Source organism: Pleurodeles waltl, chromosome 5 (assembly GCF_031143425.1).
Source record: "Pleurodeles waltl isolate 20211129_DDA chromosome 5, aPleWal1.hap1.20221129, whole genome shotgun sequence".
Taxonomy (NCBI): Eukaryota; Metazoa; Chordata; class Amphibia; order Caudata; family Salamandridae; genus Pleurodeles; species Pleurodeles waltl.
Genome location: NC_090444.1, coordinates 384,944,494 through 384,959,216, shown reverse-complemented (window position 1 = coordinate 384,959,216; position 14,723 = coordinate 384,944,494). Strand labels below are relative to the sequence as shown.

Below are 14,723 nucleotides of genomic sequence, written 5' to 3'. Positions count from 1 at the left end.
TTTGTGAGGGTGGAGTGTTTAGTGGCTCTGATTTGCTGATGGTAGCATCTGAGGGTGGACTAGTAGGTGCTTTTGTTGATGTAATTCTAACTTTCTCTCCCTCTGCAATCAAGTTGCCTGCAGCAGCATTTGGTGAGCTGAGCTTTTCGGCGTACTAGCTTGCTTATAGTCTGGTTCTAGGGCTTTGATAGCTTTGAGAGGAGCCAGGGTGTCTGTACAGGTGGTGATCCAGGAGTTAAAGTTAGAGTTTCATTATGGGAGGTTGCTGTTATTTCACCAGGAGTTAAAGTTAGAGTTTAATTATGGGAGGTTGTTGTTATATCAAGGCCAGTAGAGTAGGAGTTTGGAAGACCAGGATTCTTCAAATGTTTTTGTGAAGATGAGGCGATGGTGTTTCTCCAGTGGTGTGGAATGAGTTTGATAAAGTTGAGGAGGATGCATTCATATCAGATGATCGGTGTTGGATTGTCCACTGTGATGTTGTTGATGCTAGTGAAGATTGGGTCCAGTAGCTGTCCAGTGGCATATGTGGGGACTTTTCACATGCTGAAAATGTCTGAAATTGGTTAGATAAGAAAAAGTGATTAAAACTCAGGGATAGCTCAGTTAGTGTATGGACTAAACTGAGGGGTGTGTGCTAGGGCCATAGGCTCTAAACCTCACAAAGGAAACCTTGTTCTTAGGTGGTTACAGTTGGACTGAATCACAAAGCTTTTTATTTTGGTCACTTATAACTTTGTTCTCATAAGAAAATGTAGCAGAATAATAAGCAAAGTGCAGTTGATTTACAAAAACATAGACAGGAGATATGTTAGTGGTGTGAGTAGTATAGGAATCTGTTGCAGTCCTTAAGTCACTGGGAATTTGCTGGTGTCACCTGCATTCCGAGTTAAACAACTGCATGTCTACAAAATGAGGTTCTCGTGAGAATACACATTGACTTGCACTTGCTGGCCCCATGCTGCGAAATATTGAGGGAGTGGGGTTTTCTATATCTTAGTCTTTGGGTGTAATCTTTAAGTAACCCCCATTAATGATTATATAGATCTTTGCTCGTTGATAAGGAGAAGTAAGGAGCAAACAATAACATAGCAATTAATTATTAAAACTTTCAGTTCAGTCAATAAAGTGTTACTAGTTTGAGTGAAAAGGTTTTATTTTTCAATTCTTTTAGTCTTTCATCTCTTTATTCATGAAGTACAAATCTTATATTTCAGCATTAAAAGTTAAAATAATACATCAATTGATATTTGATTATGAAATAGAACAAAATGTTTCTAAGATTCACAATCAGTACAGTAATAATTCAACAAATGTGTTCCACACAGTAAATTCCCTATTAGAAACTAATTGGAATAATAAGAGAAAAAGGTGTCAGTTCAGGTAGACACCCAATAAAGAGTTCTGATGAAAGAATCAATGCACAAGCATAAATCCTTTGCATTACAAGCTGGAAAGTATTCTCTGTCCAAAGATATCAGCAGACAATTCTGCAAAGTCTAAGTAAGGCAGCCTCCTAAGAAGAAAGGTATCAGAAACTCAAAGGCGGGTCTCCAGTCAGAGTGTCGGGGAAAGAATCTGCATCTACTCTAGGATCAAGCACTAATATAAACACACAATATTATATTTTGCAACATTATGTTTTTCTTCTTATCCTCCAATAAAATATCATCAAACTCCTGAGAATAACAAACTACCCATTTCCACACAGGGACAAAATAGTTACATTGTTGATATTTTGTTGTCCAGACAGTTCTTCCCATGAATCATTCTTCTGGTCACCTCCACTCCTCCTGGTCAGAACTCACTATCAGTTGTCTAATACATAACAAACACCTATTCACTAGCTAGCTTAAGGCTTCTGGAAAAATACATTTGTAAGGAAAAAAGAAAACATTGTGCTGAGCCAACTATTCAGTGTGAATGCATTATTTTTTCAGTCAACATGGCCTCTACAGTTAAGTTAACTTAAATCAACACTTTAGTCATTCGAAGGCCTATAACAGTTAAGTATGATTATCTACTACAAAGTTTGAATTTCAAATATTTTTACTTAAACATAAACATAAGCTTTGCACATTAATAAAAATAGCACTTTCTCAGCAAATAAAATTTGCGTCAACAATGTCTTTCAATTCTATAAAAAAGTGGGCCAACTGTTTTCATTCTCAGGGAAGTGGTAATGATTTTCTACCAAGCAACCCTTACATTGCGCTGTTTTGTGTGTTGGGGTCTTCTTTCCTTTGTTGACAAGCGATACGTTGGCTTCCATGAAGAAATGCACACAGCAATTGGGAGCATGTAGCGTCCAGAGAGGCAACACATACCATGGACTATGGATTAATTCTTACTGAAGTATTACAGCATGTGCCTTAGTAAACTCTCACTCATGCCAGAGTCACTGGTTGATTTGCAGGATCATTTATCACTTTAAAAAAAGGATATTAGCTGTAAAAGGTAGACCACTCACAAATATAGTGAGTAGATGTTTCCATATGAATCTACTCACCTATTTCCGCATGTACTTTAAGTGAGTGACTGAAGACAGGGCCACTGCTATGAAATGAGGTTTGGGATGCCTGATAAGGCACTGGTAAGAGAATAAGGAGTATGAGCTTGCCTTCTAGGAAGGCGGGTTCCAGGATTCGAAATTAGGAGGGCCATGAAGACGTCTGTATGAACTAGGAAGATAAATGGGATTGTCCAGCATCTCTCATGTGTTTGAAAGCTGGATCTGCCTATGCTAGGTGGTTTTGTTGAGGTATGTGCTGCATAATCTACCTTTTGCTGGGTGTCATGCCTACTAGTTTTAACTCTGTGTTTCTGAGGGCTTTACCTTTTCTGCTGTCAGCACCTGACCCTCTGTGCTCTCATCCCCGTCTTTCTTTCTCTCTGCTTCATCTGCTCACCCATCCACCTCAGCCTTTGATGCTTCTTTCTTCTTTTCTCTCAACCTCTCTCTTTCTCTTCCTCATCCCCCTATTTCTCCCCACATCGTCATGTCCTCCTCCTGCCTTTCTCTCATCTCACTGCTCTGTCTTCCTCATCCTTCTCCCACACTCTACCTCACCATACGTCCATACGTTCACTGTGCTTCAGCCTCATCCCTCTCTCACCATCTAATGCCTCTGTCTCCATTTCACCCTTTTCTCTCCTCTTCTACCTTTACTCTCTGCCTCACTCCACTCAGCCCCTTCCTAACCCTCCTCTGACTACCTGACTCACATACCCTTCTACTCACTATTTTCACCTCTCTTCCTCATAATACTCACTCTCCTGCCTCACCCTCAATCTACTCACTAACAACCTAGGGACGAAAATACTTACATATCTTCTCACCCAGCATGAAGTGTGTAGGAAGCGGTGATTATGGTGGTCCTCATTGACATGGCAAATCTTTTGTATATGCTGATATGCATTGGAGGAGATGAACAAAACGCAGTGGCAGGCAGCCCCAGAGGTGTTGAGAGGCCAGGGCTAATGGAGGCTCCACTTTCAGGCTCCGATTGTAATTACAGCATATTTTGTAAGTTGGAAACAGGATGATAAAGAATATATGGCCTCATTACGAGTTTGGCTGTCATGAGACCACCAAAATAGTGGTTGGACCGCTGCGGCTTTGGTGGTCGGACCACCAAATTATGACTTTGGTGGTCGGATCGCCAAAGGACTGCTGTCCCCGCCGGGCACATGGTTCCCAACAGCATGACAGCAGTCGGGCTTGCAACCACCTGGCTGGTTACGACCGCTCTTTCTGCCAGCCTTTTCATGGTGGGGAGCCCGCCTCGAAAAGGCTGGTGGAAAGGAAATGCTGAGCTCCACAAGGAGGCCACTGCACTTCCCATGACCATGTCCCAGCATCGTCAGAATGCACACTGTCTGCTTTGCAGACAGTGCACATTCAGAGGATGCAGTCATGTTAGGATATTGACCTCGGTTCCCTTAAGGGAGCCGAGGCCAATATCCTAACACTGTTCCTGACGGCCAGCCTGGTGGTAATATTGTAATACGCTTGGGGGAAACCTTCACCCTAATGGTAAACAAGCTTGTGACCATACCTTATCACAACCATATCAAGAAATACTCCTCATATTGTTTTATATAAGTTACAAGAAATTGAGCTACTTTTATGTTCTTCCTGTATGAGAAGATGTCAGAACCACAGGGAGAGTCTGCCAAGATCACACAATTAAGCCACATGCTTGCACCAAGACTCATACATCTTCTCATTTAACCAACTGATCATGTTTCTAATTCTAGATTTAATCATATTCTGTTACCTGATAAAATCACAAAGATGAAGACATTATCTGATTGGCATCTCCTAGAGTAAAAGTGTTTAATAAAACTGTGGACCTTATTCTTTCAGGCACAGTTTCAGTGGGGCAATACATTTCTTGCCACAGTTTTCATAACTGAAAGGTCTTTTAAAAATATATATCATTAATTTTTGTCATCTAAATGACTCTCTTGAGCACTTAAACACTTGTGGATAATGGCCCAGTTAGTTGAAACTTAGTCACTCACATATGTGGCGATCTGCAGTACATCATCTCAGATCTGGGCAGGGCCAGCTAAGCCTTCCATCTTTCCAATGTGGGTAAAATGAGTACTATCAAATTGGGCAGCAGTACTTTCAATTGTGCCAGAAATGTTGGCTGGAAGACAATTAATAAACAAAGTATTGTTTTGCTAGTTCTCTTAAGTAACAATGAGTCTATCTCATTTAAAAGCAATAAAGTCAAACCAAGTTTCTTGTTGTGGTAAAACACCTTTAAATACCTCTTTAAGTGGCCCTTAAAATGTATCAAGGTCTGACCACTTACTGGCCTGAAACGCTTTAAAATACCCATCTCCTCCAGAACTTAGAAGACGTTTCTTGGTAGAGACCTGACTTACACCTCCACCGTTGCAAAGAAGCATTTAAGCTATATGACCAGCAACCAAAGTATTCTCTAAATGTACTTAAATATACTTAATTTCTTGCAAATGTCTCTGGTGATTAGATGGTTCCATGTCACCAGGACATCACTTTTCCATGTTAAGATTATGCTTTTACACATCATTATCAGATTTGTTGGTCCAACTGCTCAATTATAATGCATCAAGACTACTAGAACCATAACGTGCAAATGTCCTAAAGCAAAACCCAGAACTGCTTATTTCATCTGGTCACCCTACTCTCAGAATTTCTTTGGGAGATATCCCTTCAGACATTTAGAAGATTTCTTCAGTTCTTATTTATTTAGCCAATGCTACCAGTTCATTGTTTAATATACTGCACAGTTTTTCACAATTCTCGAAAATTCATTGGGACAGACTCCCATAACACCTCATCCCATAAAATAGTATAATTTAATTCACCTTAGTTCTGACTAATGCTCCTGGCCCAATGCATTTTAAAATGTTTTATTCAAACACTCCAAAAATGCATTGGGGTGATCACCAAACTTGATGTGAACTGATCTTTTAGCATTACGGACCTTTACAGTCTTCCTATGTTCGATGGTTTTTCTAGGGGATTGACCCCAGTACCTCTGTGGCCCACTGAGAAGATTTGCACCACTTTGCCAGTATCACCCTCATTTTGGTCTTAAAAATATGACAGGTATGCTATTCTACTATTGTACCATACTATTCATATGGGTAACTTACTTTGTATGCACTTGGGTTAGATGGTAGGTGCATAATGTGTACAAAAAGTGGAAAACAGAAAGGTATAACACCTCATTTTTGTTGACAAAATGGCAGTGTCCAATTGCACAAATTTAGTTTAACCTCCTCAAAAGAACAAATCCAAAGAAGGGATTTGCTAATTCATGAACCTCAGCTAAATGGTTTACCCCCTTTTTGGGTATGTGTGTACATTCTATCGATTACTACATGGTATAAGTCCAGAATGGAACTGTAGCAAGTTGTAAGAAATAACAGTGTTTGTTATTATTAATTACCTGTAAATACTAGATGACAAATGATGTACACTTGTGATCTTGGAAATGAGTCAAATGTTTTTCTCATTACACTTTAGCATGAGAGAGTTCACTAATTTGGTTGTAGCCCTGCATCTGGCTAGTTTTTTATGTTTTAAAGACACTTGTTTGGGTCTGTAACACCTTCTGTAATTTACACTTGATGTAAATCGAGATGCTTCTCAACCATCACAATGCTCATGCTTATGAGCAGTCACATTTGTATTTTGCTTGTGCTTCTTTTAAATCTGAATTTGTAAAATGTTCTATTGCAGAATACCATGGTAGTTGATAGATCTTTCAGCCTTAGGATGGCCCTCCCCCAGCCTGTTTGCATTCCGCCACCATTTTGGGAGATCTCGTTTTTGCTGGCCTTAGGACTCTGTGCACTTTACCACAGCTAACCATTGCTAATGTTTATGTACTCACTCCTTAAAAACATGGTAACACTGGCTTATCCCCAATTGGCATATTTAGTTTACTTATAAGTCCCTAGTAAAGTGGTACTATATGTACCCAAGGCCTGTACATTACATGCTAATAGTGGGCCTGCTGCACTTATTATTGTGACACTTATTGTGACACTATGTGTAGCTAGCCCTTTAAACATATCTCAGGCCTGCCATTGTAGCCAATGTGTGCAGTTGTAAACTGCCATTTCGACCTGGCAAAATAAACCTTTTGCCAGGCCCAATCCTTTTTTTTAATACATAAAATTCACCCCAGGGAAGGTGCTAAACAGCCCAACAGGGCACGGTGCCACCTGTTTAAAAAGGAGGACATGTTATTTTAAGTTTTATATGTCCTAAAAAATCTTACATTTATTTTAACTACTGCAAGGCCTCCTTTCCCCATAGGATAACATCAGTCCCCTTAATACATTTAACAAGCTGTAATTTTCAAATAGCAACAGGTCATTATTTCATATTTGGTGTCTGTGGAATTGTAATGAAAAGTCTTCTCTTGTAGTAAAGTTGGATTTTAAATCACAGTTTTGAAAATGCCATTTTTAGAAAGTTGGCCTTAGCCAGTTAGTGCCTCCAGCCTATCTCTCTGTCATGTGACTGGGTCCAGCAGACAATTGGGCTTTATGTATTCCTCCTCAATAGGAGGATGGAGCTGGGCACAGCCTCATTTACACTTCAGTAGGCTGTGTCCTGTCTCCACGCAAAGGGCCAGTACCACCTGTAGTTAGTCTGGAGCTGGGACAGGGAAGGCAGGAAGCCTGTAAGCTTCAAATGGAAACCTATAAAAGCTTCTACCCCTTCAAAGAAAGGTCCTGGTATAAATATTGGACCTCACAAACCAACACTTTAGTACACTTCTGGACTTGTGGATACTCTGCCAGGAAGAAGGACTGCTGTGCTTCATGGTAGGACTGCCACTCTGCTGGACTGCTGCTCTGGAGCACCGCCGCCCAGCAGTGCTGACCTGCTGCTTCTGCCCTCTTACCTGGGGGAAAAAGACTGGACTTGCATCTGTTGAATCCAGGACCCCAGAGTGAACCCAAGGGCTAGTTGGCTGGCCTGACTAGAGACTCAGGGACAGAAGGCTCCAACAAACTTGAACCCAGCAGCTAGATTCTGCCATCTGTGAGTCCTACATTTCCAAGTGGTTCCACCCCAGTCCTTTGGAAGTAGGCCTAAGGGTGCTCTGCCAGTCCATCTGTGGACCTAGAAGAACCACCACATCTTCTCTGATGTGCAGTGAAATCCCAAGCAGAAACAACACCTAGGGCTTTAATACGAGTTCAGCGGACGGTTTAGGCTGTCTGACAAACTTCCAAAGGGGAGTTTGCTGCCGTAGTGGCTACCTCTCAGTCAGGACCATTAAGAGTTCCCCACTAGGTCATAGGACAAAAACCTGAGTTTCCGCCCACTGGCCTGAGGGGAAACAGCCTACAGCATTGCCTCTGACTCATAATCGAGCCGACAGCAATGCTGTGGGATGCAGGGTGCACCAGCACCCTGTGAACATTGCGACAGTGCTGGCCAGGGGGGCCTCTGCACTGCCCAGGCCAAGTGTATGGGCAATGCATGGTTTCTCTGGGGCCTCCTGCACCCATACATGTCATTTTTAAAAATGCATTTTTAATGTATTTTTATAAATTGCACATGCTTACCACCAAACTTCAATTCGTGGTAATTGGATTTCCTAAATGCCAAGTTCGCTTTTAGGAAATGCATGATACATGTGCACTGGTAATCGCAAATAGTTATTCTCTATTTGCGATTACCTATTTAGGGAATCGCAGTTTGCGATTCCCTAAATGGAGTCGCAATTTCAGGGAATCACTATTTTAGTGATTCCTTGAAATTGCACTGTAAATGCCTTTCATACATTCTGAAAGGCATTTTTGCATTTGCAAACAGTGGAATTTTGTGATTTGCACCATTTGCGAATGCAAAAAGCTTTGATACATCTGGCTCTATATCTTGGGATCTACTATTTGGATTTTTGTTGTTTTTATTCTTGCTTTATATATTAAAAATTACACTCTTTTTTTAATCTGGTGTGGGATCCTTTTATTGTGTTTTTTCACTGTGTTACTGTTTTAAGTTTTGTACAAATAGTTTACACACATCCTCTGAGTTAAACCTGACTGCTTTGTGCCAAGCTTCCCAAGGGCTGAGCGCAGGTTAATTTTGGGTTTGTTTGTGACTTCACCCTGATAGTAATTGTTGTTCCTGCTTGAGTAGGGGTTCACCCTTCTCAACCAGTAACCCATTGTTTACACTTTTATTTAATTGGTTTATCTGGTAAATATTTTTAACATATTCATAAGCAAAAGAAACGCGTTTTGGAAGAGACAGGAGATTACCGTGATTGCTTTAAGGTATTCATTTGTGTATTTCATTGAACTGTTTGCAAATATGTCATTATTATAAATGTGCAGTAAAATAGGGACTGAACCTTTGCTACTAGGGTAGAAGAGAGAATATAATTTTCACTACTAAACAATTTGCTCATTAATTCTGCCTAATGACACATTTCCGCAACATAATTTCTGTGCGCACTTATGTGGCACAGCAAGTATAGGATGGATATCCACCTTTTCTGTGTTACACCCAAGAGTTTTGCTTTTTACTGGGCCTTATATTTAGCTTTAGAACTCTGTGCACTTTACCCATTGCTAACCAGTAGTTAAGTCCCTGTGCTTCCTCTTTTTAACATGGTCAAATTGGCTTTCTTCTAATCAGCATATGTATCTTGCCTATAAGTCCCTGATATATGGTACAAAGTGTAATCAGAGCCTGGAAGGTAAATGGCACAAGTGGACTGCGTCACCTATTGTGCCATCCACTACAGTGGCAGTGCAAACATGGTTTAAGGCCTACTACTTTAGCCTGACTCTAGCAGTGTAAAAACTGCAATTCAGCCTGTTAAGATGAACCCGTTTGACAGGTCAAACCTCTCTTTTAAGTATTACCCCTACTTCGGCCCTGTAGCCCACAAGAAAGGGTACATAGTATTTAAACATAGAACAGGTATACATGTAATGGTGACATGTCCTTAAAGTGACTATCTCCATAAAGCTATTTTCAGTGTGGCAGACCTAGCTGTCCTATTCAGAAAACATGAGTACAGATTAAAATATCTATATATGAGGTAGGGGAACAGCTAGAGAAATATGTTGTTTTAATGGTAATTAAAAATCCAATACATTGGTAAAATCCGATTTTTACAAACTAAAAGAAAAGTAACTTTTAGAAAGCCACACTTTACCTGTCTTTACTGTCAGAAGGCTAATAAACATAAGCTGCTGTCAGTACAGAGACAGTAATTAGCCTTGATTAGACTGACCTGTATGGGCAGAGAGGACTTCTCTGAACTCCACAGAACATACAGAGTGGTAGCTGTGGGCATGCTTTTTGACACTACATGTCAAATCCTGCTTGAGTATGAAAGCTTGATTGACAGGTCCGCTGGGTTAATATTTAACAGTTGGGGCCCACTTAAAAAGGGAGAGAACAGGATGCCAAGACAATTCTTTTGGATCCACTGTGTGGGTGCTGAACGAATAGACTTTTGCCCTACCAGACTTTTGTGTCTGAGTTTATATATATCTTTTAGGGCACAACTGAAAGAGGAGAGAACAAGATCCCAAGACGTTTCTGCTTTTGTCATTCCAGATGTCTGTCCCTGAGTTTATTGTGGGTACAGTGGCTGTCTCAAACTGGATTTTAGTAGTAGATGTGGGGGCCAATAAGATTAGTATAGTACATTTCCTAGATAGCTCTCCATTCCTCAGATGCTAAGTTTAGTGTGACTTAGGTGTGCCCACAAGTCATTCCCATCCACCAGGCTAGTGTCAGGCATAAGTGTGTCATCCCCAGGAACCCTCCTCAGATCACCCTCTAGATCTGGAGAATATTAGAAGTGTACTGGACCAGCTGTCTGTGACCTTAGATGTGTCCTGAATGGCTTAACCTGCACCCTGTTGTACCCAGGACAAAGGAATGGACTCCAAGGGTCAATTTGCTGACCTCCTGTATAGCTACAGGACACAACAAGCTGCAAAAGGCCTTTTCATGGAAATGGCCAGGAGCCATTGGCAACTGGACCTGGACTGGACTTTGCTGTTGGCCTCTGTCTGACAGCCTGCAAGTCTTTAAGTACTCAGTCCTCGGGTACTGGGGCATGAGTACATGTTTGTGATTGTTTGAGCACAGGAGGACCACAGCAGTGGATACAGATTCAGCAGAGTCCCACTCAGGGATGGTTTTCCTTCTCAGTAAGTGACATAGTCAGTTTTTCAAACGGTTTGACTTCCAGACTTTCTATGGGATCAATCAGCTTCTTGTATCCGAGAGTGATACATCATGGTTGGCCTCAAATTATGACTGGGTCCTGGTTTACAACTTCCATTGACCATCATTGGCACTTTGTGCTTTTTGGCACTAGTTTCCCTTACGTCTTTCAAAAAATCATATCTCTGATTCCCCTTATTACATTTCTCTTGTTTTGATCTTATTTAACTCATAAACGTTTCCTCTTCTTCTCTGCTTTCAAATTGGTTGTAAAGTATTATTGTGTTGTGTCTGACTTTTTCTACTGAAGTTTGACTGCTTAAATACTTTAGACATTTCCTCTGTTTTAACCCTGGCTGATTTGTGTTACATTACCAGGGATTGAGCACAGGTATATTTTATCTTTAATGTTTATGATGCCTAGCTGCCTGTGGCCTTAACCTTGAGGTGGACAGTAGTCAACCCCAAATAATAAACCACTTTCACAGATTAATAGAATTTTCTGTTATGACATCAGTGATATCTTGCCCATCCTGCATAGTTAGTATTCATTCCTAGGTGAGTTCTATGTAGAGAAAAGAGACGGTTGTTTATGAACGATAGGTAATGGCAAAAATCCATTGAATGCTTCCCCATCAAGGAGCATAATAGGCTGACACTGTCAGGGCAGGAAGTCAATAAAGTGTAAAAGAGATAATCAAGTAAGACAATGCACTTCAAAGAACAGTGCAACAACATGATCACTCATATGTGTGAGCAGACGCTTTGTAAACCAAATAGATTTCTTTTTATATGTGGTTAAAACTTAAAGGGCAAAACATTGACAAGGTTGATGTGAGCAGAGTGGTACCTGTAGGCATAATCTCGAAACAATTTGAACAGGTGAACAATGAAAGGAGTGATAGTATGAAAAACAGGATTGTGGTACGTCAAACATTACACCAAATTAAAATCCTATTTGTGTGCCCATCCCAATTTATGATTATTACAAAAATGTAATTAAAACTGGTTTGTGTAGTTAATTTGTATTATTTTTTCTGTTTTTAATTGATTTGTTCCAATTTTGCAGCCAAACTAATGATGTAGGTATAAAATTTACCACAATTGAAAATTGAAAGTCTTTGATCGGTGTGCGGAACATTTTTTATAACAAAATACAAAAACGGTGTATAAAGCTTTAAGACGAGTGCACCTATGCTAAGTATATGATAAAAATCTCACACAAACATGTTTTGCCTTCTCAATATCTGTATATATTTTTGTTTCAGGTGTATGATCTCACTATGGCAAAACCATATGAATTCAATTGGCAGAAGGTTGTTCCAGCCTTTATGCAAGATGGGGCTGTATTTGATAGATATGAAGAGGTAAGATGCACAACAAGATGTTTCTTAAACCAAACCATATTACAGATGACTAATCATGGTTGACACTTTAAGGGCTAAAGCCTGATTGAATTTCGCAGAAAAGTAATCTCGTTTATGATAGTCATTCTTGATCTGCCAAATATTTTCCAGGTTTTTAAACAACATTTAACTACCATGCATTTTTAACAAGTCTTCCAAACAAAATCAACCTAATGTATAATTGTGTATTTATAGTGTGCCGTGCTACAGCTCTCTTTAATGAAGTGGAAAAATAGTTTCTCCAAAACATCTCGAAAGTGCAAAAACGACATGCAGAGATTCTTGCAAAAAGAGTACCCACAGCTGGCCCTGCCAAGCACTACATTAAAATATATGCCTTTTTGCAACCTCTACATACTATAGATGTCTAGCTAAATGTGATTTAGGAAACATTTGAACTGATTAATTAATACATTGATTTATAGTAGACCCCTTTGTCTTGTTCTATGTCTAAAGTGGCAGCTGTTTGCTGTGTCCTCATTAACATTATCAGCCCCAGTGTGATCTATTTGCATATTGTAACCCACAACCGAGGAAAGAGAATCAGTATTTGATATCATAACCTAGCACATAATATCACAGAATCTTGGTAGGGATGTGGCATGGATGTGTTAAATTGTTCTGTTCTTTCAGCACCACCTTGGATTGGTGCAAAGCCACATGTTATTTCTTCAGCACCTTGATATTCAGCGAGTCCATCCTTGCTTCATTGAGCTGTATTCACTTTAGAAAGTACTTCCCAGGAGCTAATGATTTTTCCTCAAATAATTTGTGGCATTGTAGATCATTGTGTTTCAAGTCTTATAGGATTGGCTTGATTTTGTCTATTTCCGACGCACCTAGGGTACATCCTTACTGATGCAGACCTGGGAATTTGAGAATATATTTGTATTCATGTATTTTTTCCATATGCTTAGGTTGATATGCTTTAGTCATTAAATTGGCATTACAATGTGAATTTTAGAAAACCAGGAAAATGCTCGAGTATAGACATTATGGTAGGTGACAATAGGAGGGGATTCCAATACTTGGATTTTGGATGAACAAATGAATAGACAAAGAGTGTTTTCGTTTCCTTCTGAATTCCTCATGGGCGGGTAGGTTTGAGGCAAAGGATGGTGTATCGTATACATCAGAATGTTAGACCACAGGTAGAGTATGATTATCTGTGTTGGAGATTGACAAATAAGACAGTCAGTTTATTCTGGTATTTTAGGATTAGGTCTTTCTGGGTAATGAAGGGTTAATGAAGGGTAACATGATATGAAAGCTTGAGTTTGAAGCAAGAGAAGGGAAGTCAAGCTTTTTCTTGACATCGACTGCATGCTGCAGTGTGTGACGGGCAGATTTCACATCAGGAGGAGAAATCGTTTAGCTGAAAAGTGGCATGTTGCCTTGTCTGACAAGAGAAGGCAAGTACTTGTGCTGCTGATTCGAAAATGTGTGTATCTAGGAAGATAGTTGGAAGCTCACATGCAAGACTAATGACTCTATAGTGAGACTTGATATGTAATAAATCCTTCTATTGTCATGTAGTTGAATGTTGTGGCTGCATTTGCAGTGGAAAAGAAGAGAATTCTCCTTTGGTGGGGTGGAGTTCTAAGTAAATTGCAGAAATCCAGATTGCAATAAAGCAACAGTAGGATTTTGCAGTTCGATGGCCTGCATTGATGAGTATTCAAGGTTGAGATGGTTGTTGTCAACATGTTGATAAATTGAGACTCGATGCTCTCAAATAGGGCACCTGGGCACTCCATGTAGAAAATTACACCACACAGCCCTGAGCCTTGGTATGTCCTCTAGTTTATGGGAGTTGGGATTTTGAGTATTATATTTAGTGTCATTTGGCGAGGGAAAAGAAGCACTATAGCATTTTCCTACTTTTGCTTGCAAAGTTATTATACAGCAATAAAACTGGAAATGTACAGTCCAAAAAATTATAGGCCCATTTCTACTTCGGTATTTGTGATCAAAATAGTATCTACAGTATTATCATAACTCCAAGACTACCTGGGAAGAAACATATTGTTTTCTGATTTCAGTCAGGTTTCATGCCAAAACACAGGTGCACCAAAATAACAACGTTTGGTGTGGATCTAACTGCAGCATTTGGTACTCTAGTTTCAGGACTGTGTGGTGGGTTCTTGAATGGGTCAGTTCATTTTTTACTAATTGATAGCAGAAAGTGTTCCTGGATCAGTTTACATCTGTTGATAGTTCTAAGGGGTTGGGCGTTTTTTAGAGGTCAGTCCTATATTCACTCCTTTTTTTAATATATAATTAGTTCCTGTGACGGGGCATTTGTGACCTATGGCCTGTTGAACAAAATGTATGCTGATGACTCCCAGATTACTCTGGAAATCCACAAGGATTGTGCTGACACTAGAAAGATTTTACCTTACTTACTACCGTAAAAACCTCACCATCCAGTAACATAGCCTACAAACTGCCAGAACTGAGATTTTGACTTGGTCCATTGAACTTCCAATCCTTAGACCTTGTAAAGTAATGGGAACCTTGAGGTCACATTTGGCTCTAGACTTGCATTTGAATCATCTTTTGAATCACAGATGGTAGTAGAAATGAAGGTGGTTCAC

At 39.9% G+C, this 14,723-nt stretch overlaps 1 protein-coding gene across 5 annotated transcripts in view; it reads left to right on the top strand.

The window, feature by feature from the left end:
• PLCB4 (phospholipase C beta 4) overlaps nt 1-14,723 on the top strand; it is a 985,968-nt gene that overhangs the window by 494,623 nt on the left and 476,622 nt on the right. For all 5 annotated transcript variants that reach the window (XM_069234144.1, XM_069234142.1, XM_069234140.1 and 2 more), the window contains one exon: nt 11,989-12,087. In XM_069234144.1, the coding sequence (XP_069090245.1) occupies nt 12,004-12,087 (84 nt within the window). In that variant the 5' untranslated portion in view covers nt 11,989-12,003. The remainder of the gene's footprint in view (nt 1-11,988; nt 12,088-14,723) is intronic.